The 25,192-nt window shown below is 41.0% G+C and overlaps 1 protein-coding gene across 5 annotated transcripts; it reads left to right on the top strand.

The window, feature by feature from the left end:
• Positions 1 to 833: 833 nt before the first annotated feature.
• glb1l2 (galactosidase beta 1 like 2) lies at positions 834 to 24,851 on the top strand. Of its 5 annotated transcripts, none has more exons than XM_064975070.1 (20): positions 834 to 1,087; positions 4,230 to 4,502; positions 13,789 to 13,974; positions 14,067 to 14,135; positions 14,220 to 14,315; positions 17,634 to 17,742; positions 17,859 to 17,951; positions 18,060 to 18,141; positions 18,299 to 18,363; positions 18,461 to 18,545; positions 18,854 to 18,994; positions 19,079 to 19,159; positions 19,274 to 19,380; positions 19,513 to 19,659; positions 19,764 to 19,835; positions 20,229 to 20,307; positions 20,536 to 20,623; positions 22,551 to 22,665; positions 22,894 to 23,010; positions 23,224 to 24,851. In XM_064975070.1, the coding sequence occupies exons 3-20, from the start codon at positions 13,811 to 13,813 to the stop codon at positions 23,332 to 23,334; spliced, it is 1,821 nt and encodes a 606-aa protein (XP_064831142.1). In that variant the 5' UTR covers positions 834 to 1,087; positions 4,230 to 4,502; positions 13,789 to 13,810; the 3' UTR covers positions 23,335 to 24,851. The 5 variants fall into 5 exon arrangements, with proteins under 5 accessions (XP_064831142.1, XP_064831141.1, XP_064831143.1 ...); XM_064975068.1 differs by lacking the exons at positions 834 to 1,087; positions 4,230 to 4,502 and adding exons at positions 10,866 to 10,948; positions 13,410 to 13,537; XM_064975067.1 differs by lacking the exons at positions 834 to 1,087; positions 4,230 to 4,502 and adding exons at positions 11,006 to 12,701; positions 12,786 to 13,537.
• Positions 24,852 to 25,192: the final 341 nt, after the last annotated feature.

Genomic DNA, 25,192 nt, shown 5'->3' with positions numbered 1-25,192 from the left:
ATTGTTCACACTGTTGCACTGTGGAATGAGTGCTGAACTGAGCCATAACAAACGGCAACACACAAGCTACGTGTTTGTCTACACAAAGGTTAATGTCCATAGTAGGTGGGTCAGGTGAAAGTTCATGATGGAGTAAATTAAAGATATGGAATGGCTTTGTATTAACTAGACTATAAAAAATATTGATTGTATATTATTTCTCACATTTGTAGTCCTACCTCTTCTATGTAATAATATTTAACAATCTGATAATATTTTGTCATTATGAATGGTCTTTAATAGCATTACCTATAATATATTGTCTTTAAATAACCCGTTTTTAAAGGGTCCGTTTGGGATACTGGTTGCATATTGATGCATTTGCAGGTACATGAAAACACGAGGAAAAACAAACAAATAGGACATAACTTTGTACATACTCTCGAGACCTGTCCATAAAGTCTTGTCACAGACAAAACAATAAGACAGCTATTTCACCGGATGAATAAATGTGAAGCATCCGCTTGGCGGTTCCACCCACTTGAGAGAAAGCCAATTAGCCGGCAGTAGAAGATGGAACGAGATGGCTTTTGTCCGACAATCTGCACATTTTCTCATCGATTAAACATTTTTCTGTTCCCAAAACTACAATATTTTACGAACAGAGTCGAGTAATGTTTTAAGACTCTACCCCTTGCCAAAGTTTTTTTGTATACGTTGTTGTATACGCGCACTTCGCAGAGGAGGCGTTCCCCTACGGAAATATGCAAATATAGGTTATAAGGCACCAATAGGGCCTCGCTAGCTCGTGCTTGGCTCTGCCCACTATGACTCCCTTGTTTCCATTTGAAACGACAGGCTGTGGTTTATCTTGATTTAGTTCCAACAATCTTTGGCCTCACCGTGTGAATTAAAATAAAACTATATCCGAGAATGGCATACCGCTATCGTGTGAGAGACAGCCTGACGACCATGGACGCATTAAAAATGGTTTACGAATAACGTTACAGCGTTGCAACAGCTGGTTTGACAGCCCACGCCTTTAAAGACCACATCGGAAGAACAGGAATATTACTATACAGGCGATTCACTCAAGGGGAACATACAGGTGAGAGCTATAGAACTTAATAAATTAAAATATACATTTCACCCGAATTACACACAACTCCAAACCTAATGCAAGTGGAAAGTCTGACTGTTTGTTCTGACAAAATTCACAGTGTTTCTCATTAGTCTATTATAATTCGATTTTCAGCAGGCAGTAGCCTTGAGTTTACATTGTCCGTGTTAGGCGTAAAATATTGCTCGCTTTCAATAGGCACTATGAAACGGATAGTTGCAATATATTGTATCACGTTTTGTCCTTACATCAAAATCAGTAAAAAGACAGGTCAGGCGAACTTGCAATACAGGAATCTTACCATTTGGTGCTTTCGCCTACTGTTTACACTAGATTGTAATGGGGAAAACTTTTAATCCATATAACCAGGGTTGCCAGGTCAAGCTAAAATTTCAAGCCCAATGATCATTCAAAACCCGACAAAGGCCTGAAACTATTCGGATTGTATTTCTAAGCAAGAGAAGAGCTGCATATTTAAACAAACCCTTTTCCCATAACGATATCGAGTCAATTAAGGAATCTCATAGTAACGACGTTAGAAGCATAATTAGTTTTTCCTAAAATATTTTTCATTATTGCAAGCTATGAGGTAAAGGAATTACGTAATTACAACTGTAAAAAGTAATTTATCATACCAGTGGTATTTGTCCTGATATTCCACGGCTTTCAGGGCTCGAATCAGGTTTACAATTGTAAATGAATCCTCTTTGCGCATGCACATAACTGTAGATAAATCCGACAGGAGAGGTTGAGTGATGAAAGTTGGACAGATAATCTCAATCTCTGAGCAAGAAACACTTGGACAAAAACAAAAACAAAAGCTAAGCTATTTTTGGCAATTGTTATTTTATTATATGCCAGATGTTAAGACTACAAACCGTTATAAATGGCCCATTTGCGAGATTAACTTGTCATTTCAATAGGCATAGGCTGCAGACTAAAATCTGGGTTTATGAATGTTACTCAATTTTGCCATGGTTTGCTTTGATAAAGACAGGTACCCTATAGCCCCTGATAGGCCTACATCTCATTTCAGACAGTCTACAGTAAACTGAACGATATATCAGCTTGCTTAGTTCATATTTATTCAACATGAATAGCAAGGCAATTGAGGTAAGAAGTCAATGAGGGAAATAACACCACAGTGGATAGTGGGTTGAGTTTTCTTGTTGTTGTTGTTAGAGACCAATTCATCCGGTTCACGGCACCAAGTTTTAATTTCACCATTATTTAACCAGGCAGGCCAGTTGAGAACAAGATCTCATTTACAACTGCGACCTGGAGTATTAGCGTTGATGTTATTCTTCGATAACACAGGCCGCAAAGCAAATCAGGGGGGAGAAAAATATATTCGAAGATAACAAATCATGGTTGTTATGTTGGGAAGTAGCTGGTCATTCTTCCCTGTCCCCAGTGTTTCTCTCCACTGAACAAAGAGACATGATTTAGTTTTAAACCCCCAACCCTAGCCTGTGGTTGACCAATTCCTGCAATAAAATTGTCCAAATGGCCAGATTACAAGTATTCCATTTCAGGATCAATGTATAAACAATTTGAACTAATGAGAACTTGCCACATGTAGCTATGAGTCCGGGCTGAAACCCCTATACAGATTCTAAACAACAACTGTTTCCATTGATCATTAATTCCCTCTTGACCTTTTAAAATCCTCTGCGTTGTATATTGATCTTCGAATATTCTTACACATCCAACAAGTTTGTAAAGTCATAAGCTTGAAGTAGTCATTGCGTGCTAAGAATATGGGACCAAATACTAAACTTTTGACTACTTTAATTCACATAAGTTCATTTGTCCCAATACTTTTGGTCCTTTAAGATGGGGGTACTATGTACAAAAAGTGTTGTAATTTCTAAACGGTTCACCCGATATGGATGAAAATACCAGTCAGTCTGCACTTTAACCGCCGTCATTGTATTGAATCCAAAGTGTTGGAGTACAGAGCTGTGTCACTGTCCCAATACTTTTTGGAGCTCACTTTAAAGTGTATTGGTATTCCTATGGAATTGTACAAGTTTCTAGTCCTCTGTTTTACGAAAACAGTTAATAGGATAACATTGCATATATTTTGGTCAGCTCACATCCATGACTACTCACATGTACATATACATTTGACATGTTTGAAGATATTGTTGCATTTATTGATTATAACATCTTCAGAAATAAGCAATTCTGACAGCTTTTTGGGCACATTCTTAATTCTAGGAATTTACTGTTAATATACACTACCAATAAAAAGTTGAGACACCTACTCAAACCATGTTTTTTGGTTATTTGTACTATTTTCTACATTGTAGAATAATAGTGAAGACATTTAAAAATGAAATAACACATGAAATATATTTGAGATTCTTCAAAGTAGCTACTCTTTGCCTTGATGACAGCTTTGCACACTCGTGGCATTCTTTCAACCAGCTTCATGAGGTAGTCACCTGGAATCCATTTCAATTAACAGGTTTGCCACGTTAAAAGTTAATTTGTGGAATTTCTTTCCTTCTTAAAGCGTTTGAGTTGGGTTGGGTTGTGACAAGGTAGGGGTGTTATACATTAGAAAGCCCTATTTTGTAAAATGCCAAGTCCATATTATGGCAAGAACAGCTCAAATTAGCAGAGAAATGACAGTCCATTTATTTAAGACATGAAGGTCAGTCAATTCGGGAACATTTTAAGAACTTTCAAAGTTTCTTCAAGTGCAGTCGCAAAAACCATCAAGCGCGATGATGAAACTGGCTCTCATGAAGACCGCCACAGGAAAGGAAGACCCAGAGTTACCTCTGCTGCAGAGGACAAGTGCATTAAAGTTACCAGACTCAGGAATTGCAGCCCCAAAAAATGCTTCAGAGTTCAACAGACACTTCAACATCAGCTGTTCAGAGGAGACTGTGTGAATCAGGCCTTCATGGTTGAATTGCTGCAAATAAACCACTACTAAAGAACACCAATAATAATAAGCATGGAGGAGGAGGTGTGGGGGTGCTTTGCTGGTGACACTATCTGTGATTTATTTAGAATTTAAGGCACACTTAACCAGCATGGCTACCACAAGATTCTTCAGCGATACTACATCCCATCTGTTTTGTTCTTAGTGGGACTATCATTTGTTTTTCAACAGGACAATGACCCAAAACACACATCCAGGCTGTGCAAGGGCTATTTGACCAAGGAGAGTGATGGAGTGCTGCATCAGATGACCTGGCCTCCACAATCATCTGACCTCAATCCAATTGAGATGGTTTGGGATGAGTTTGACCGCAGAGTGAAGGAAAAGCAGCCAACAAATGCTCAGCACATGTGGGAAATCCTTTAAGGATTGTTGAAAAAGCATTCCAGGTGAAGCTGATTGAGAGAATGCCAAGAGTGTGCAAAGCTGTCATCAAGGCAAAGGGTAGCTACTTTGAAAAATCTCAAATATATTTTGATTTAACACCTTTTTGGTTACTAGATGATTCAATATGTGTTATTTCATAGTTGATGTCTTCACTATTATTCTAAAATGTAGAAAATAGTACAAATAAAATCAAACCTTTGAATGAGTAAGCGTGTCAACTTGTGACTGGTACTGTAAATTAGGCACATTTGGTTGTGTATTCCACATCACCATGAACATTTTTAGATATTATTGGGCATATTACAAATAGGCCTGTATTTCATACATGCAGGTAGAGTCATGTGAAATCAATGAAATAATACCCATATTGTGAAAAAGCTTCTGTGGGGTTAATGCATGAATCCTGTGATGGCCCTGTATCTGCAAATCTGTTAAATCCTGTTCTAGCTGTGTGTGTGTGCAATCTGGAGATTCTAATTTGGAGACCAAAATTACAATCCAAAAACATAGCCACTACGTGTAATTATATGGCTAAGCTTACACCATTTTTAATGTCAGCGGCACAATATGGGCTATTTTTTTAACAATAGTGATAGGTGGTGCTTTCAAAGTTGGTTATATATTATAATTTAATGGTAAAATCATGGTCTTTAAGAACCACTTGTCAAACAAAGTTTAAAATGTATCAGGGTTTCCTTTTTAAAGCAATTTATACAGGTAATTCTGATTTGTACCTGAGAGGTCAAAGGTAAACGTTCTGTTGGCCTGAACATTCCAAACATGTCTGATTGATAACGGAATCTTTTATTTTATTTCACCTTTATTTAACCAGGTAGACAAGTTGAGAACAAGTTCTCATTTACAATTGCGACCTGGCCAAGATAAAGCAAAGCAGTTCGACACATACAACGACACAGAGTTACACATGGAGTAAACAAACATACAGTCAATAATACAGTAGAAACAAGTCTATATACGATGTGAGCAAATGAGGTGAGATAAGGGAGGTAAAGGCAAAAAAAGGCCATGGTGGCAAAGTAAATACAATATAGCAAGTAAAACACTGGAATGGTAGATTTGCAATGGAAGAATGTGCAAAGTAGAAATAAAAATGGGGTGCAAAGGAGCTAAATAAATAAATTAAATACAGTAGGGAAAGAGGTAGTTGTTTGGGCTAAAATATAGGTGGGCTATGTACAGGTGCAGTAATCTGTGAGCTGCTCTGACAGTTGGTGCTTAAAGCTAGTGAGGGAGATAAGTGTTTCCAGTTTCAGTGCTTTTTGTAGTTCGTTCCAGTCATTGGCAGCAGAGAACTGGAAGGAGAGGCGGCCAAAGAAATAATTGGTTTGGGGGTGACGAGAGAGATATACTTGCTGGAGCGTCTGCTACAGGTGGGAGATGCTATGGTGACCAGCGAGCTGAGATAAGGGGGGTCTTTACCTAGCAGGGTCTTGTAGATGACATGGAGCCAGTGGGTTTGGCGACGAGTATGAAGCGAGGGCCAGCCAACGAGAGCGTACAGGTCGCAATGGTGGGTAGTATATGGGGCTTTGGTGACAAAACGGATTGCACTGTGATAGACTGCATCCAATTTGTTGAGTAGGCTATTGGAGGCTATTTTGTAAATGACTGCCAAAGTCGAGGATTGGTAGAATGGTCAGTTTTTACAAGGGTATGTTTGGCAGCATGAGTGAAGGATGCTTTATTGCGAAATAGGAAGCCAATTCTAGATTTAACTTTGGATTGGAGATATTTGATATGGGTCTGGAAGGAGAGTTTACAGTCTAACCAGACACCTAAGTATTTGTAGTTGTCCATGTATTCTAAGTCAGAGCCGTCCAGAGTAGTGATGTTGGACAGGCGGGCAGGTGCGGGTAGCGATCGTTTGAAGAGCATGCATTTAGTTTTACTTGTATTTAAGAGCAATTGGAGGCCACGGAAGGAGAGTTGTATGGCATTGAAGCTTGCCTGGAGAGTTGTTAACACAGTGTCCAAAGAAGGGCCAGAAGTATACAGAATGGTGTCATCTGCGTAGAGGTGGATCAGAGACTCACCAGCAGCAAGAGCGACCTCATTGATGTATACAGAGAAGAGAGTCGGTCCAAGAATTGGACCCTGTGGCAACCCCATAGAGACTGCCAGAGGTCCGGACAGCAGACCCTCCGATTTGACACACTGAACTCTTTCAGAGAAGTAGTTGGTGAACCAGGCGAGGCAATCATTTGAGAAACCAAGGCTGTCGAGTCTGCCGATGAGGATGTGGTGATTGACAGAGTCGAAAGCCTTGGCCAGATCAATGAACACGGCTGCACAGTAATGTTTCTTATCGATGGCGGTTAAGATATCGTTTAGGACCTTGAGCGTGGCTGAGGTGCACCCATGACCAGCTCTGAAACCAGATTGCATAGCAGAGAAGGTATGGTGAGATTCGAAATGGTCGGTAATCTGTTTGTTGACTTGGCTTTCGAAGACCTTAGAAAGGCATGGTAGGATAGATATAGGTCTGTAGCAGTTTGGGTCAAGAGTGTCCCCCCCCTTTTGAAGAGGGGGATGACCGCAGCTGCTTTCCAATCTTTGGGAATCTCAGACGACACGAAAGAGAGGTTGAACAGGCTAGTAATAGGGGTGGCAACAATTTCGGCAGATAATTTTAGAAAGAAAGGGTCCAGATTGTCTAGCCCGGCTGATTTTTGTAGGGGTCCAGATTTCGCAGCTCTTTCAGAACATCAGCTGAACAGATTTGGGAGAAGGAGAAATGGGGAATGCTTGGGCGAGTTGCTGTGGGGGGTGCAGTGCTGTTGACCGGGGTAGGAGTAGCCAGGTGGAAAGCATGGCCAGCCGTAGAAAAATGCTTATTGAAATTCTCAATTATGGTGGATTTATCAGTGGTGACAGTGTTTCCTATCTTCAGTGCAGTGGGCAGCTGGGAGGATGTGTTCTTATTCTCCATGGACTTTACAGTGTCCCAGAACTTTTTTGAGTTAGTGTTGCAGGAAGCAAATTTCTGCTTGAAAAAGCAGAATTGAACTCCACTGAACCAAAATCTAAACTCACAACAATTTCAAAGATTTTACTGAGTTACAGTTCAAATAAGGAAATCAGTCAATTGAAATATATTAATTAGGCCTTAATCTATGGATTTCACATGGCTGGGAATAAAGATATGCATCTGTTGGTCCCAGATACCTTAAAAAAAGGTAAGGGTCTGGATCAGAGAAACAAGGCAAGTATCTGGTGTGACCACCATTTGCTTCATGCAGCACGACACATCTCCTTCGCATAGAGTTGATCAGGCTGTTGATTGTGGAATGTTGTCCCACTACTCTAAAACGGCTATGAGAAGTTGCTGGGTATTGCTGGATATTGGTGGGAATTGTAACACTGTCGTACACGTCAATCCAGAGCGTGCAAAACATGCTCAATAGGTGACATGTCAGATGAGTATGCAGGCCATGGAAGAACAGGGACATTTTCAACTTTCAGGAATCATGTACAGATCCTTCCAACATTTGTAATTTTTTTTCTCACTTTTATTTAACCAGGTAGGCGAGTTGAGAACAAGTTCTCATTTACAACTGCTACCTGGCCAAGAAATTAGTTCGACACATACAACAACACAGAGTTACACATGGAATAAACAAACATACAGTCAATAATACAGTGGAAAAAGTCTATATAGTGTGTGCAAATCAGGTAGGATAAGGGAGGTGAGGCAATAAATAGGCCATGTTGGCGAAGTAATTATAATATAGCAATTAAACACTGGAATGGTAGATGTGCAGAAGATAAATGTGCAAGTAGAGATTAGTGCTCCTCCCTGGGCTCGAACCAGCCACCACATCGAAGCAGCGTTACCCATGCAGAGCAAGGGAAACAACCACCCCAAGGCTCAGAGCGAGTGACGTTTGAAACGCTATAATGGCGAGCTAACTAGCCAGCCATTTCACTTCGGTCACACCAGCCTCATCTCGGGAGTTGATAGGTTTGAAGTCATAAACCGCGCAATGCTTGATGCACAACGAAGAGCTGCTGGCGAAACGCACGAAAGTGCTGTTTGAATTCATGTTTACATGCCTGCTTCTGCCTACCACCGCTCAGTCAGATACTTAGATGCTTGTATACTTAGTCAGATTATATGCAACACAGGACACGATAGATAATATCTAGTAATATCATCAACAATGTGTAGTTAACTAGTGATTATGGTTGTTTTTTATGAGATAAGTTTAATGCTAGCTAGCAACTTACCTTGGCTTACTGGATTTGCGTAACAGGCAGTCTCCTTGTGGAGTGCAACGAGAGAGAGGCAGGTCGTTATTGCATTGGACTAGTTAACTGTAAGGTTGCAAGATTGGATCCCCGAGCTGACAAGGTGAAAATCTGTCTTTCTGCCCCTGAACAAGGCAGTTAACCCACCGTTCCTAGGCCGTCATTGAAAATAAGAATGTGTTCTTAATCTTTTAAATAAAGATTAAATAAAGGTGTAAAAAAAAAAAAATCTGCAACTCGGCGCCCAAAAATACCGATTTCCGATTGTTATGAAAACTTGAAATTGGCCCTAATTAATCGGCCATTCCGATTAATCGGTCGACTTCTAGTAGAGATACTGGGGTACAAAGGAGCAAGATAAATAAATACATACTGTATGGGGATGAGGTAGTTGGATGTGCAATTTACAGATGGGCTATGTACAGGTGCAGTGATCTGTGAGCTGCTCTGACAGTTGGTGCTTAAAGCTAGTGAGGGAGATATGAGTCTCCAGCTTCAGTGATTTTTTTTTTGCGGTTCATTCCAGTCATTGGGCGCCTTTCCTTCCACTTCTCTGCTGCCAAGGGAAGAATTGGCTTTGGGGGTTAGATATACCTGCTGGAGCACATGCTATGGGTGGGTGCTGCTATGGTGACCAGTGAGCTAAGATAAGGCAGGGCTTTACCTAGCAGAGACTTGTAGATGACCTGCAGCCAATGGGTTTAGCGATGTGTATGAGGCGAAGGCAAGCCAACGAGAGTGTACAGGTCGCAGTGGTGGGTAGTATATGGGGCTTTGGTGACAAAAGATGGCACTGTGATAGACTGCATCCAATTAGTTGAGTAGGGTATTGGAGGCTATTTTGTAAATGACATCGCTGAAGTCAAGGATCGGTAGGATGGTCAGTTTACGAAGGTATGTTTGGCATCATGGGTGAAGGATGCTTTGTTGCAAAATAGGAAGGCAATACTAGATTTGCTTAATGTGAGTCTGGAGAGTTTACAGTCAAACCAGACACCTAGGTATTTGTAGTTGTCCACATATTCTAAGTCCGAACCGTCCAGAGTAGAGGTCGACCGATTTAATCGGAATGGACGATTAATTAGGGCCGATTTCAAGTTTTCATAACAATCAGTATTTTTGGGTGCCGATTTCGGATTATTTGCTGGACAACACGGACTTTCAACTCCCTCCAAATATTTTTTTATGGGGTTGAGATCTGGAGACTGGCTAGGCCAGTCCAGGACCTTGAAATGCTTCTTACGAAGCCACTCCTTCATTGCCCAGGCGGTGTGTTTGGGATCATTGTCATGCTGAAAGACCCAGCCACGTTTCATCTTCAATGCCCTTGCTGATGGTAGGCTTTGTTACTTTGGTCCCAGCTCTCTGCAGGTAATTTACTTGGTCCACCCGTGTGGTTCTGGGATTTTTGCTCACCGTGATCATTTTGACCCCACGGGGTGAAATCTCGCGTGGAGCCCCAGATCGAGGGAGATTATCAGTGTTGTATGTCTTCCATTCCTTAATAATTGCTCCCACAGTTGATTTCTTCAAACCAAGCTGCTTACCTATTGCAGATCAGTCTTCCCAGCCTGGTGCAGGTCTACAATTTTGTTTCTGGTGTCCTTTGACAGCTCTTTGTTCTTGGCCATAGTGGAGTTTGGAGTGTGACTGTTTGAGGTTGTGGACAGGTGTCTTTTATACTGATAACAAGTTCAAACAGGTGCCATTAATACAGGAGGACAGAGGAGCCTCTTAAAGAATAAGTTACAGGTCTGTGAGAGCCAGAAATCTTGCTTGTTTGTAGGTGACCAAATACTTATTTTCCACCATAATTTGCAAATAAATTCATTAAAAATCCTACAATGTGATTTTCTGGATTTTTTTTCCCCCTAATTTTGTCTGTCATAGTTGAAGTGTACCTATGATGAAAATTACAGGCCTCATCTTTTTAAGTGGGAGAACTTGCACAATTGGTGGCTGACTAAATACTTTTTTGCCCACTGTGTGTATGTATATATATATAATATTTTTTATTTTTTTAACTCGGCAAGTCAGTTAAGAACACATTCTTATTTTCAATGACTGCCTAGGAACTGTGGGTTAACTACCTTGTTCAGGGGCAGAAGGACAGATTTTCACCTTGTCAGCTCAGGGTGTTTCAATCTTGCAATGGCACAGTTAACTAGTCCAACGCTCTAACCATTGCACTCCACGAGTAGCCTGCCTGTTACGCAAATGCAGTAGAAGCCAAGGTAAATTGCTAGCTAGTATTAAACTTATCTTATAAAAAACAATAAATCATAATCACTAGTTATAACTACTAATCCAGTTTAGCAGGCAATATTAACCAGGTGAAATTGTGTCATTTCTCTTGCATTCATTGCACGCGGAGTCAGGGTATATGCAACAGTTTGGGCTGCCTGGCTCATTGCGAACTAATTTGCTAGAATGTTACGTAATTATGACATACATTAAAGGATGTGCAATGTAACAAGAATATTTAGACTTAGGGATGCCACCCGTTAGATGAAATACCGAACGGTTCCGTATTTCACTGAAATAATAAACGTTTTGTACTTTCGTGCGTTTTGCCAGCAGCTCTTTGCAAGCACAGCGCTGTTTATGGCTTCAAGTCTATCAGCCTAATGGCTGGTGTAACCAATGTGAAATGGCTAGCTAGTTAGCTGGGTGTGCGCTAATACTGTTTCAAACGTCACTCGCTTTTAGATTTGGGGTAGTTATTCCCCTTGCGCTGCAAGGGCCGCGGATTTTGTGGAGCGATGGGTAACGATGCTTCGAGTGTGGCTGTTGTCGATGTGTTCCTGGTTTGAGCCCAGTTAGGGGCGAGGAGGGGGACGGAAGCTATACTGTTACACTGGCAATACTATAGTGCCTATAAGAACATCCAATGGTCAAAGGTATATGATATAAAAATGGTATAGAGAGAAATGGTCCTATAAATACTATATTAACTACAACCTAAAACCTCTTACCTTGGAATATTGAAGTCTCATGTTAAAAGGAACCACCAACTTTCATATGTTCTGAGCAAGGAACTTAAACTTTAGCTTTTTTACATGGCACATATTTTACATGGCACACATTCTAACATGGCACATTACTTTCTTCTCCAACACTTTGTTTTTGCATTATTTAAACCAAATTGAACATGTTTCATTATTTATTTGAGGCAAAATGTCTTTTATTGATGTTTTATATGAAGTTAAAATAAGTGTTTATTTTTAAATAAAATAAAAATAGTCTGATTTTTTAAATCGGTATCGGCTTTTATGGTCCTCCAATAATCGGTATTGGCGTTGAAAAATCATAATCGGTCGACCTCTAGTCCAGAGTAGTGATGCTGGACAGGCGGGCAGGTGCGGGCAGCGATCAGTTGAAGAGCATGCATTTAGTTTTACTTGCATTTTAGAGCAGTTGGAGGCCACGGAAGGAGAGTTGTATGGGATTGAAGCTTGTCTGGAGGTTCGTTAAGTGTCCAAAGAGGGGCCAGAAGTATACAGAATGGTGTCGTCTGCGTAGAGGTGGATCAGAGAATCACCAGCTTCAAGAGCTACATCATTGATGTAAACAGAGAAGAGAGTCAGCCTGAGAATTGAACCCTGTGGCACCCCCATAGAGACTGCCAGAAGTCCGGACAACAGGCCCTCCGATTTGACACACTGAACATGGGGCCGTGCATTATCATGCTGAAACATGAAGTGATGACGGCGGATGAATGCCACGACAATGGGCCTCAGGATCTCGTCATGTTATCTCTGTGCATTCAAATGGCCAATTCTAAAATGCAATTGTGTTCTTTGTCCGTAGCTTATGCATGCCCATACCATAACCCCACTGCCACCATGGGGCACTCTGTTCACAATGTTGACATCAGCAAACCGCTGGCCCACACAACGCCATACAGTCTTCCATCTGCCCGGTACAGTGAAACTAGGTTTCATCCGTGAAGAGCACACTTCTCCAGCGTGCCAGTGGCCATCGAAGGTGAGGATGACAAGCACACAGATGAGCTTCCCTGAGAGAGTTTCTAACAGTTTGCAGAAATTCTTTGGTTGTGCAAACCTACAGTTTCATCAACCTTTGGGGTGACTGGTCTCAGACGATCCTGCAGGTGAAGAAGCCTAATGTAGAAGTCCTGTGCTGGCGTGGTTACATGTGGTCTGCGGTTGTGAGGCTGGTTGGACGCACTGCCAAATACCCTAAAGTGATGTTGGAGACGGCTCATGGTAGAGAAATTAACATTCAATTTTCTGGCAACCGCTCTGGTGGACATTCCTGCAGTCAGCATGCCAATTTCACTATCCCTCAAAACTTGAAACATCTGTGGCGTTGTCTTATTTGACAAACTGCTAATTTTTGAATGTCCTTTTATTGTTCCCAGCACAAGGTGCACCTGTGTAATTATCATGCAGTTTATGAGCTTCTTGATATGCCACACCTGTCAGGAGGATAGATAATCTTGGCAAAGGAGAAAATCTCACTTAACAGGGATGTAAACAAATGTGTGCACAATATTTTAGAGAAATTTGCTTTTTGTGCATGTGGAACATGTCTGGGATCTTTTTATTTCAGCTCATAAAATATGAGACCAACAATTTACGTGTTGCGTTTAATTTATGTTCAGTATACTATGGCTTCAACACTAAAATAACAGCAGTGTTTTGAAACAACAATGGTTTCCCTTGTTCAAAGCATTCTAGGCCTTTCTTCATTGTTCTCCATTCGTTGAAGCCGTCTGCATGAGCTCTGCTTCAGTAGATGGGTATAAGCCATACTGAACATTATTTCAGCTTTAGACTTTGTGAAAATCAACGTAGAAGGTAAGATTCTTAATTTTGACATTAGCTGAGATTGGTCAATCTACATAGGGATATTTTATTATGTGTTGAATTGACTGTCTTAGAATAACATAGCTATCGATTCTGGTCATAATATATGCTATCATCATACAGTATATTACAAGTTGTATGCATTTATTAGTCCCTACACAGTTGCTCTAATTCTTGTCTGAAGTGTGATTATTCATAACATTCATAAGAGATCCAGACAGTGGTTTGTCTGTTTCTTCCAGCCTGCAGCCAGAGGTGAGGAGAATGAGCCAGAAAGAGGGTCTGAGGGCCAACTCCTCTCAGTTCACTCTGGAGGGAGAGCCCTTTCGCATCCTGGGGGGCTCTATCCACTACTTCCGCGTCCCCAGAGCCTACTGGGAGGACCGGCTGCTGAAGATGAGGGCCTGTGGGGTCAACACTCTCACCACGTAGGTACACACAACACCTCCTGTTCTCTTATACCACCACTCACTGCTGCTCTAATATGGAGGGATACTGAGAATGACTGCTTATTTTCCAGATATGTGCCATGGAACCTTCATGAGCCAGAGAGAGGGGTTTTCAACTTCCAGGACCAGTTGGATTTAAAGTAAGGAAGACTTTTATGATTGTGTGATGAATATGTTTGATAGAGTTGTTGAGCTTTGACTCTGTTTTCCTCTGTGTCTCTCAGGGCGTACATCAGCCTAGCAGCAGAGTTGGGGCTCTGGGTGATTCTGCGGCCAGGACCCTACATCTGTGCTGAGTGGGACTTAGGAGGGCTCCCCAGGTTGTTTCCATTACTTTAAGCCTTTAACTTTGTAGCAGGGATCGACTCAAACTTTATTTGTCACATGCGCCGAATACAACAAGTGTAGACCTTACCGTGAAATGCTTACTTACAAGCCCTTAACCACCAGTGCAATTCAAGAAGAGTTAAGAATATATTTCCCAAATAAACTAAAGTTAAAAAAATATATAAAAAAATCGAGGCTATAATACAGGGGGTACCGGTACCGAGTCAATGTACGGGGGTACAGGTTAGTCGAGGTCATTTGTCCATGTTAATGTTAATCCAAGTCCTGCAGTGCCGAGCTGCACTCCCACTCCCCAGGTGCTCTCATTGACTTCTGTAACCGTAAAAGACTTGGTTTCATGCATGTTAACATTAGAAGCCTACTCCCTAAGTTTGTTTTACTCACGGCTTTAGCACACTGCCAACCCGGATGCCTTAGCCGTGTCTGAATACTGGCTTAGGAAAACCACCAAAAACTCTGAAATCTCCATCATTAACTATAACATTTTCCGCCAAGATAGAACTACCAAAGGGGGCGGTGTTGTAATATACTGCAAAGATAGCTTGCCGAGTTCTGTATTACTATCCAAGTCTGTACCCAAACAATTTGAGCTTCTACTTCTAAAAATTCAGCTTTCCAGAAACAAGTCTCACTGTTGCCGCTTGCTATAGACCTCCCTCTGCCCCCAGCTGTGACCTCGATAGCATATGTGAATTGATTGCCCCCCACCTATCTTCTGAGCTCGTGCTACTAGGTGACCTAAACTGGGACATGCTTAACACCTCGGCCATCCTACAATCCAAGCTTGATGCCCTCAATCTCACACAAATTATCAATGAACCTACCATGTACAACTCCAAATCCGTAAACACGGGCACCCTCATAGATGTCATCCTAACTAACTCGCCCTCCAAATACACCTCTGCTGTTTGCCTGCATCCGTAATGGGTCTGCGACCAAATGACCACCCCTCATCACTGTTAAACGCTCCCTAAAACACTTCTGCGAGCAGGCCTTTCTAATCGACCTGGCCGGGTTATCCTGGAATGACATTGACCTCATCCCGTCAGTAGATGCCTGGCTATTCTTTAAAAGTGCCTTCCTCACCATATTAAATAAGCATGCCCCATTCAAAAAATGTAGAACTAGGAATAGATATAGTCCTTGGTTCACTCCAGACCTGTCTGCCCTTGACCAGCACAAAAACATCCTGTGGCTTTCTTCATTAGCATCGAATAGCCCCCGTGATATGCAACTTTTCAGGGAGGTTGGGAACAAATATACACAGGCAGTTAGGAAAGCTAAGGCTAGCTTTTTCAAACATAAATTTGCATCCTGTAGTACTAACTCAAAAAAGTTCTGGGACACTGTAAAGTCCATGGAGAATAAGAGCACCTCCCCCCAGCTGCCCACTGGTCTGAGGCTAGGAAACACTGTCACCACCAATAAATCCACTATAATTGAGAATTTCAACAAGCATTTCTCTACGGCTGGCCATGCTTTCTACCTGGCTACCCCCCTATCCCGGTCAACTGCCCGGCACCCGCCAAAGCCCCCACCATTTCTCCTTCACCCAAATTCTGATGTTCTGAAAGAGCTGCAAAATCTGGACCCCTGCAAATCAGCCGGGCTAGACAATCTGGACGCTCTCTTTCTAAAATGATCTGCCGAAATTGTTGCAACCCCTATTACTAGCCTTTTCAACCTCTCTTTCAACCTCTCTTTCTGAGATTCCCAAAGATTGGAAAGCTGCCACGGTCATCCCCCTCTTCAAAGTGGGTGACACTCTAGAACCAAACTGCTACAGACCTATATCTATCCTACCCTGTCTTTCTAAGGTCTTTGAAAGTCAGCTAACAAACAGATTACTGGCCATTTCGAATCCCACCGTACCTTCTCCGCTATGCAATCTGGTTTCAGAGCTGGTCATCAGTGCACCTCAGCCACGCTCAAGGTCATAAACGACATCATAACCGCCATTGATAAGAGACATTACTGTGCAGCCGTATTCATCGACCTGGTTAAGGCTTTCGACTCTGTCAATCACCACATTCTTATTGGCAGACTCGACAGCCTTGGTTTCTCAAATGATTGCCTCGCCCGGTTTACCAACTACTTCTCTGATAGAGTTCAGTGTGTCAAATCGGAGGGCCTGTTCTCCGGGGGTGCCACAGGGTTCAATCATCGGGCCGACTCTTTTCTCTGTATACATCAATGATGTTGCTCTTGCTGCTGGTGAGTCTCTGATACACCTCCTACGCAGACGACATCATTCTGTATACTTCTGGCCCCTCTTTGGACACTTGTGTTAACTAACCTCCAGACGAGCTTCAATGCCATACAACTCTCCTTCCGTGGCCTCCAACTGCTCTTAAATGCAAGTAAAACTAAATGCATGCTATTCAACCGATCACTGCCCGCACCTGCTCGCCCGTCCAGCATCACTACTCTGGACGGCTCTGACTGAGAATACGTGGACAACTACAAATACCTAGGTGTCTGGTTAGACTGTAAACTCTCCTTCCAGTCTCACATTAAGTATCTCCAATCCAAAATTAAATCTCGCAACAGCATCCTTCACTCATGCTGCCAAACATACCCTCGTAAAACTGACCATCCTCCCGATCCTCAACTTTGGTGGTGTCATCTAAAAAATAGCCTCCAACACTCTACTCAACAAACTGGATGCAGTCTATCACAGTGCCATCCGTTTGTCACCAAAGCCCCATACACTACCCACCATTGCGACCTGTACGCTCTCGTTGGTTGGCCCTCGCTTCATACTCGTCGCCAAACCCACTGGCTACAGGTTATCTACAAGTCTCTGCTAGGTAAAGCCCCGCCTTATCTCAGCTCACTGGTCACCATAGCAGCACCCACCCGTAGCACGCACTCCAGCAGGTATATCTCACTGGTCACCCCCAAAGCCTTTTTGAACGTGTGTGTGTATATTTTGGGTGAGTTTTTTTTTCTCGACTGAGTAGCATCGTTTCACTGCCAAAAATAAGATTAAACCATCTCGTGTTCAGCGAAATAACAATACAATGTCAAATACAGGTAGCCTAGTCAAATAATTAACATCCAATCATATTAACTGTTACTCTCTCCCGAGAAACCTTCACTCATGCACAGACATTTAGAAACGAAACATGACAACATACATACGGTCACTGTGGGGACAACGTTTTTGACACACTTATTGATGAAGCCGATGACTGAGGTGGTATACTCCTCAATGCCATTGGATGAATCCCGGAACACAAACCAACATGTTGAATGAGACATCCTTATAACAGTTATTTTCTTTTAAGCTGGCTGTTACGTGACAAAAACATGAAGTTGAGGACAACCTACCCTGGCTTCACAGAAGCAGTGAACTCTTTCTTTGACAAACTCATCCCAATAATTAAGCCTCTACAAGTATGTAAATTAGTTTCCTTATTATCCAAGTTATTAAGTCCTGATATCTGTTAGAGCGGTTCGCATGGGTTTTAGTGAGCTAGCTGTCAATACATGTTGTCCTCTTTGTTTTATAGTTTAAAGAGGGAGGCCCCATCATTGCAGTTCAAGTGGAGAATGAGTATGGCTCATATGCAAAGGATGAACACTACATGCCTTTTATAAAGGAGGTACTATGAGACTGTACTGTTTCTCACCTTCTGCATCATACTGTATGCCCAGTATAGACTTTTGCAGTGACCTATAAATGTATAGTGAAACTGTATTCTCATTGGCAGGCTCTACTATCCAGAGGAACCAATGAACTCCTGCTGACATCAGACAACCGGGAGGGGCTCAAATGTGGAGGAGTGGATGGAGGTAGTGGTTTTCTATTGCTAGATCTTGATATTTGGTAATGTGCTACAAATGTACATCTTTGTGCCATTTCACTTGCTTTCAATAGAGTAATGATGCTGCTGGAAAATATCCTTATTTAGTCTACATTGTTCATCACTTGAACCCCTCCTCTCTTAAGTTCTCAAGACGGTAAACCTTCAAAGACTGGCCTACGGAACAATACAATATTTAGCGTACATGCAGGTATAGTACCAATGATTCTCTATTTTCTTCTATTTTGTTTTGCATCTGAGAAAACATAGTGGTCCAAAGATGAAGTGTGACTTTTCCCTTACTGTAGCCCCAGAAACCTCTGCTTGTAATGGAGTACTGGTCTGGGTGGTTCGATGTCTGGAGTGAATCTCACCACGTGTTTCCAGCAGAGGGTAAGTTTCATTACAAACTAGGTTAAGATCATGTCATATAACCCCTAGTTATAGCAACTCTTAAAGTTCATCCATCTTTTACACGTTGTCATTTAGCAGACACTCTTGCCCAGAGCAACTTACACTAGTGAATGCATATATCATATTTTGTTTGTATTGGTCACCCTTGGGAATTGAACTCGCAACCCTGGTGTTGTAAGTGCCATGCTCTACCAACTGAGCCACACAGGACCATCCATTCATCAGTCTAAAGACTGTATGATTGCCCACCGTCTATCATTGATTTTGTCTGTCTACTTTTCTGGTAGACATGTTGGCTGTGGTGTCACAGATACTAGAGCCAGGTGTATCCATCAACCTCTATATGTTCCATGGTGGAACCAGCTTTGGCTTCATGAATGGAGCTGTGGCGAACCTTGGCACCTACAAACCTCAGGTCGGCAGCTATGGTAGGTTTTATATATCCTATCAAATGTAATATTACTTGCAAAGAAAAAAGTTGTCATCTGAATCTTTTTTATTTAATTTTTTAGATTATGATGCACCGCTATCCGAGGCTGGAGATTACACCACCAAGTATCAGCTCTTGAGGAATTTATTCAGCCAGTTTCACAGTAAGCTTTCTCTTTCAAACATTCACGTAAAATACTATTGAAGTTTTGGAAAACAGGCACCATATGCAATTTGAGAAAAAATGTCTAACTGGCACATGTATCTGTGTGTCTCAGGTGAGAAGCTTCCTGAGGTTCCCTCTCTCCAGGCCAGGAGAGTGTATGAGCCTGTCATCATTCAGCAGCATCTGTCACTGTGGGAGAGCCTGCAGTTTACTGAGAAGGTGAGCTAAGGGTCAAGTAGCATGCTGTCAGCTGAGACCTGGCAATACTCTATCTCTTCAAGGGTTGATGTTGATTCCAAAATGTTCTTAATTTAATTGAATGCACTACATTTACAATGTTTCATCATCAAGCCCTTGAAGTCAGAGGAGCCTGTCAACATGGAGAACCTTCCTGTCAACAGTAATAATGGTCAGTCCTATGGCTACACTCTATATGAGACCACCATCAGCAGGGGAGGCCTTCTGAACTCCAAGAAAAATGTTAAAGACAGAGCCCTGGTGAGTACAGACACACAGCTACATGGCATGAATGTACTATACTGTATGGTGCACACCGTATGACAATACATCATTTGTACTAATAAAGTTGGCTTGTCTTCTAGGTGTTTGTGGACAGACACTTTGTTGGTGTCCTGGACTATAAATCGGTGGAGTTTGCACTGCCCGATGGAAAGGTATGGTGATACTGTGTGTTTAGATTCAGTCTATAGGTGTGCTGCTGAGCTGCTTTGTAAACTGGCTAGTTTATATTCAACACCATGATAGAGGTGATAGCTTCTGGTGATGCTGATCAATGAGTTTGTTACTAAGGTGACAGGATTAAGCAAACAAAGTTTTCAGACAAATGTTGTTCTAACAAAGAGGAATTGTAATCACTAACTTTGCACCTGCCTGTTTTTGGAAAACAAGTCCATGCTGTCCTATAGCACAGCGGAAGATTGGATCAATTACTCTCTGCAGTCCAACTGAAAGCCACATGTTCTTCTATTGTCTTTGGGTACTATGCATTGTTGACTGTAGTGCATCAATTAGTGGTTTCCACATGTTTTATGTATTTTCCATTGAAGGGAGAGCGAACATTGAGTTTACTTGTGGAGAACTGTGGAAGAGTGAATTATGGGAAAGCCCTAGATGATCAGCGTAAAGGTATGGTATTCTTAGTTACTACCACTTTAACAATCAGAATTCCATGGCAGAAAGCATACATTAAAGGCACTGTAGACCTTCAGGTTTAATCCTTCATTGCTGTGACAACTGTACATAGTCGTTAAAGTGGATAGACCTAAATGCTCAACAAATCGTGACCGTATTCATGAGGTCTTGGAATTATTGCATTGTTACTTAATCTTTCGTTGCATTATCACCCTGTTCTAGGTCTGGTGGGAGATATTGTATTGAACCACGTGCCTCTGAAGAACTTTACAATCTACTGTTTGGATATGAAGCCAAACTTTCTAGAGAGGTTTGTCCTGATCATTTCATTTATACAACAATAAGGTCCATTCTGGCTCTTACAGTTTATAATTTAAGTGATAATGCCTGAGAAGCCAGTGTCTGGAAGATATATTGGCACGGGTGTTGTTAGGCCCGAGACAAAGTCGAAGGCCGGCAGCACACCTATAGCCTGAATTGAAACACACCAGCTTCGAGGGCATTATCACTTTTATACAACGGGTTACCAACATATTCAAATAATGATTGACATATTTTCATGAACTTTATTTTGATTAATTATTCATACTATTTCATCCTTCAACGAGATATCGTCCTGACACACCGTAGAAAATTATTTTCTAAATGTTCTATTGCTGTACTGGCTGGCAACGTTCTTATGCCTTGCTTTCTAGCTAGCAAACTATGGCTAATTTACAGTCCTGTCAAACAGTGCAGCCAGAATAACAACAAAGTAGCTGCATTTGCATTTGTTTAAGTGGCTTTATTTGGATACATTCATAAGAATGAGCTAATGATGCTCGATTTCACCTGGCATAGAAAATGTGCTCTCATCAGGACACTGATGTTCAGAGAGTTAGCTAACAACACAGCTAACACAATCACTTCAAACTGAAGCTGGAAAGAAAACAAACTAGCTGTGTTTCATTTAGTTTTACCTGTTTTTTTTATTGACATTTCTTGGTATATGTCCATAAAAATTATGCTGATTCATGATTTCGACTGGTTCAGAAATGCTGCCTGCCCGTCTGTCTCATTCCAACTTCCGATCCCTACACGTTAATTACTATGAAACAGCTGGAGATCGAATTTCAATATTGAAACAATGTTGCAAATGTCAGAGATTCAGACTGCAGGTTTTATACAAATCTCCGCTATTGAAAACCAATTGCTCATCTAAAAGAAATGGGAGATAATGTCTAGATGCTTTTTACAGTGGGGATTAAGATTATAAATTGTCTGGCTGGGCTGAGACAGTGGATTGCATAGTGAGATGGAACAGAGTAAATATACATTTCACCATCATAGCTTTCATGGTGGTAACTTGTGGAAAAGACACCGACTGGAATGCGGTTTTAACCAATCAGCGTCAAGGATTAGACCCAACCGTTGTATAACTGTTGTCATTGTAAATTTAACTGGCATATCAGGTTGTCTCATAGGCCCAGTGCAGTCATAAATTGGATTATTCTGTGTTTCATATATATTTCCACACTATGAGGTTAGAATAATACTGCGAAATTGTAAACATTTGCATAATGCCCTTTTAGTGTAATAGCTGTTTGAAAAGACCACCTGAAATTTCAGCCTGTTTTGGTGGGAGGGAGTTTTGGCCTTCCATGGTGACATCATGGCAGTTAACCCACTGTTCCGAGGCAGCCATTGAAAATAAGAATTTGTTCTTAACTGACTTGCCTATTTAAATAAAGGTAATATAAATACAAAATCACCATGCTGTAAATTAGTTAATAGATCAATAAGAAAGAGGGTACAAAACCTCTCTGCCAATAACAGCGAATTTCAGTTTTCCCCTCCCCACTCAGACCACTCTCAAACAGTCCAAGCAAAATTCTTGCTTGAGAAATTGCCCTTTGCTAAGAAGCTATTTTTGTTTGTTTTTTTAAATTGGAAACAAGAATTCATATTGAGAGAAAAAATGGCTGCATTTGACCATTAAAGTTTATATGATTTGTATTGTAATGCTAGTCAGTGATTTCCTGTGTTATAATAGGGTAATATCATAGCCTGGTTCCTCTCTAGGTTTCTTCCTAGGTTTTGGCCTTTCTCTGCTGTTTTTCCTTGCCAACGTGCTTCAACACCTGCATTGCTTGCTGTTTGGGGTTTTAGGCTGGGTTTCTATATAGCACTTTGAGATATCACATGATGTACGAAGGGCTATATAAATATATTTGATTTGATCTCCTCCCATGTTTCAGACTGAGTGCAACAAGCCAGTGGAACTCAGTCCCCCAGAAGCCTTCCTTCCCAGGGTTCTTCCAGGGTATGCTGTATGTGGATGGCCATCCCAGAGACACCTTCATCAGACTGCCTGTGTGTAAATCAGCCCAACAGGCTCTATGGTTATGATAGAGATCACCACCTGTCCATACTGTGTCCCTGCTGGTTTATTAGTATAGTATGGTAGACCTATCTCTGGTTTATTGGTTTATAGTGTAGTAGGTCCATCCCTCATCAGACACACATACTGATGAAAGAAGTTCCCAGAAAAACTCTAAACTCTGATTGTCAAGTCACTGATTACAGTGTTTCCATCCACAGGGCTGGAGTAAAGGAGTGGTCTTTATCAATGGGCAGAATCTTGGACGCCACTGGTCCATCGGTCCCCAGAAAACCCTCTACCTCCCTGGACCTTGGCTTAAAAGTGGAAATAATCAGGTAGAACTGAAAAAAGCTCCTTTAATTTCTAATAGATATAGGGTTCTAGGCTTCTGTGTTTTCAGAAGTTCTCATGTTTACACACTTTATAAGAATACATGGTAGTGTATCAGACTTTATTTGTACAGTTTATCCTCAAATCAAGACATGTACTGATACATAATAAACAGGCTTGAATGGTTTGTTTAATGGATCCTTTTTTCATTATTTTAGATCATTGTGTTCGAGGAACAGAAAGCTGATGACAAATTAGTATTTGTTGAAAATCCTGATCATGGAAAAACAATTGATGTATACAAATATCCATTTTGTGTTCTGCTTTGAAATTATCCATATTTTAAATAAATTGACACAGCAATTTCTTATAACATAGTAATAACACAGTAATACAAAAGCTATGATTACCTTAACACTTTGTATTTAATGTTGTTTTTGTGTTATGGGATGGGTCTACCACTGAATGTGATGATAGATGTAGTCTAGAGCACAGTCATAAGGCAAGTTACATACACTACCGTTCATACGTTTGGGGTCACTTAGAAGTGTCCGTTTTTGAAGGGAGTAGTACACAACATTGTACAAGCTCTTCAGTTTCTTGACAATTTCTTGCATGGAATGGCCTTCATTTCTCAGAACAAAAATATACTGACCAGTTCCAGAAGTAAATATTTTGTTTCTGCCCATTTTGAGCCTGTATTTGAACCCACAAATGCTGATGCTCCAGATACTAAACTAGTCTAAAGATGGCCAGTTTTATTGCTTCTTTAACCAGAACAACCGTTTTCAGCTGTGCTAACATAATTGCAAAATTATTTTCTAATTATCAATTAGCCTTTCAAAATGTTAAACTTGGATTAGCTAACACAACGTGCCATTGGAGCACAGGAGTCATAGTTGCTGATAATGGGCCTCTGTACGCCTATGTAGATATTCCATTACAAATGTTTCCAGCTACAAGAGTCATTTACAATATTATCAATGTCTACACTGTATTTCTGATCAGTTTGATGTTATTTTAATGGACAAAAAAATAGCTTTTCTTTCAAAAACAAGTACATTTCTAAGTTACACCAAACTTATGAACGGCAGTGTACATATATTAAAAGACAAGACATTGAGTGGTGGAATGTAGACTTACAACAAAGAAAGGTGATATGGAAGAGATAAAGGACAACCAAGTTCAAAGGTAAAATGCAGATGTGTAAAACATTCAAGTTCAGTACCTTACTCTAGTTGTCTGGATAGGCAGTGTTATTGTCCATCTAAAATGAAATATAGATGAAAAAACAAACCACTTGATTGTACATTTACAGTATTTGTCTTGAGTACTGTTAGGCATACTTTTGCTGTTAGGTTGACTAAAAAGGTATTTCATTGTATTTAGATGAACACAATATAGTTTGCAGCGCATCTTATGCTCATCTTGAATGGTAAAGCTCAGGTTATTAGTGTGTAAACATTAGCCTACAATATTTTTTGAACTGGTCATTTTATTTTATCATAAATTCTTTGTTCTTCTTTGTAATAACTTTATAATAATCTGGCACGCCCCTTTGTGTATTATATTTTATTTGATGAATTGCTTGTATATCATTGATTTAAAATCATTCTTATTACAGATTATCCATTATATTGACCTCTGGTTATCATCTATCCTGATTTGCCTATTCACTTTTACCCCTACCTACATGTGTTGCCACTGTGTACGTCATTCAGGGCAGGTTAGGCTTGCCTGTTTTGCATGTTATTTCGGCATTAGTACATGTCACATATCAGTTTGCAAACAATGTAACAAAAAATGTATATAATTTGAGTTAATAAAGCCACAAACACACATGGTTCCTTTTTGGTTTTCTTGAGCAAGGCAGCTCCAAAATGCAGGTGTTTCAGCCTAGCTCAATGCTTTCTGTGGTGGTGGGGCAAGCCAGCAGAAAATACGGAGCATTGCGCTGTGATTGGCTCAGTGTTCTGTCACTCATGGGGACACTGTCACCGCCAAGTCTAAGAGTAGACCTCGAAAGGCTCAAGGTCATTGCATTGGCCACATAAAATGACGTCAAATCACGTAATATGTACAGTAGCTTTGATTGGACTGATGTCAACATACTTTCAAAATCTTAGCTAGCAGTCATCATCATGAATCAACTCGACAATCTACTGGCAAATCCTTTTCAATCCTTGT

Source organism: Oncorhynchus masou, chromosome 9 (genome assembly GCF_036934945.1).
Source record: "Oncorhynchus masou masou isolate Uvic2021 chromosome 9, UVic_Omas_1.1, whole genome shotgun sequence".
Taxonomy (NCBI): Eukaryota; Metazoa; Chordata; class Actinopteri; order Salmoniformes; family Salmonidae; genus Oncorhynchus; species Oncorhynchus masou.
The sequence above is the reverse complement of the archived record's forward strand: the minus strand, read 5'-3'. Positions and strand labels throughout refer to the sequence as shown.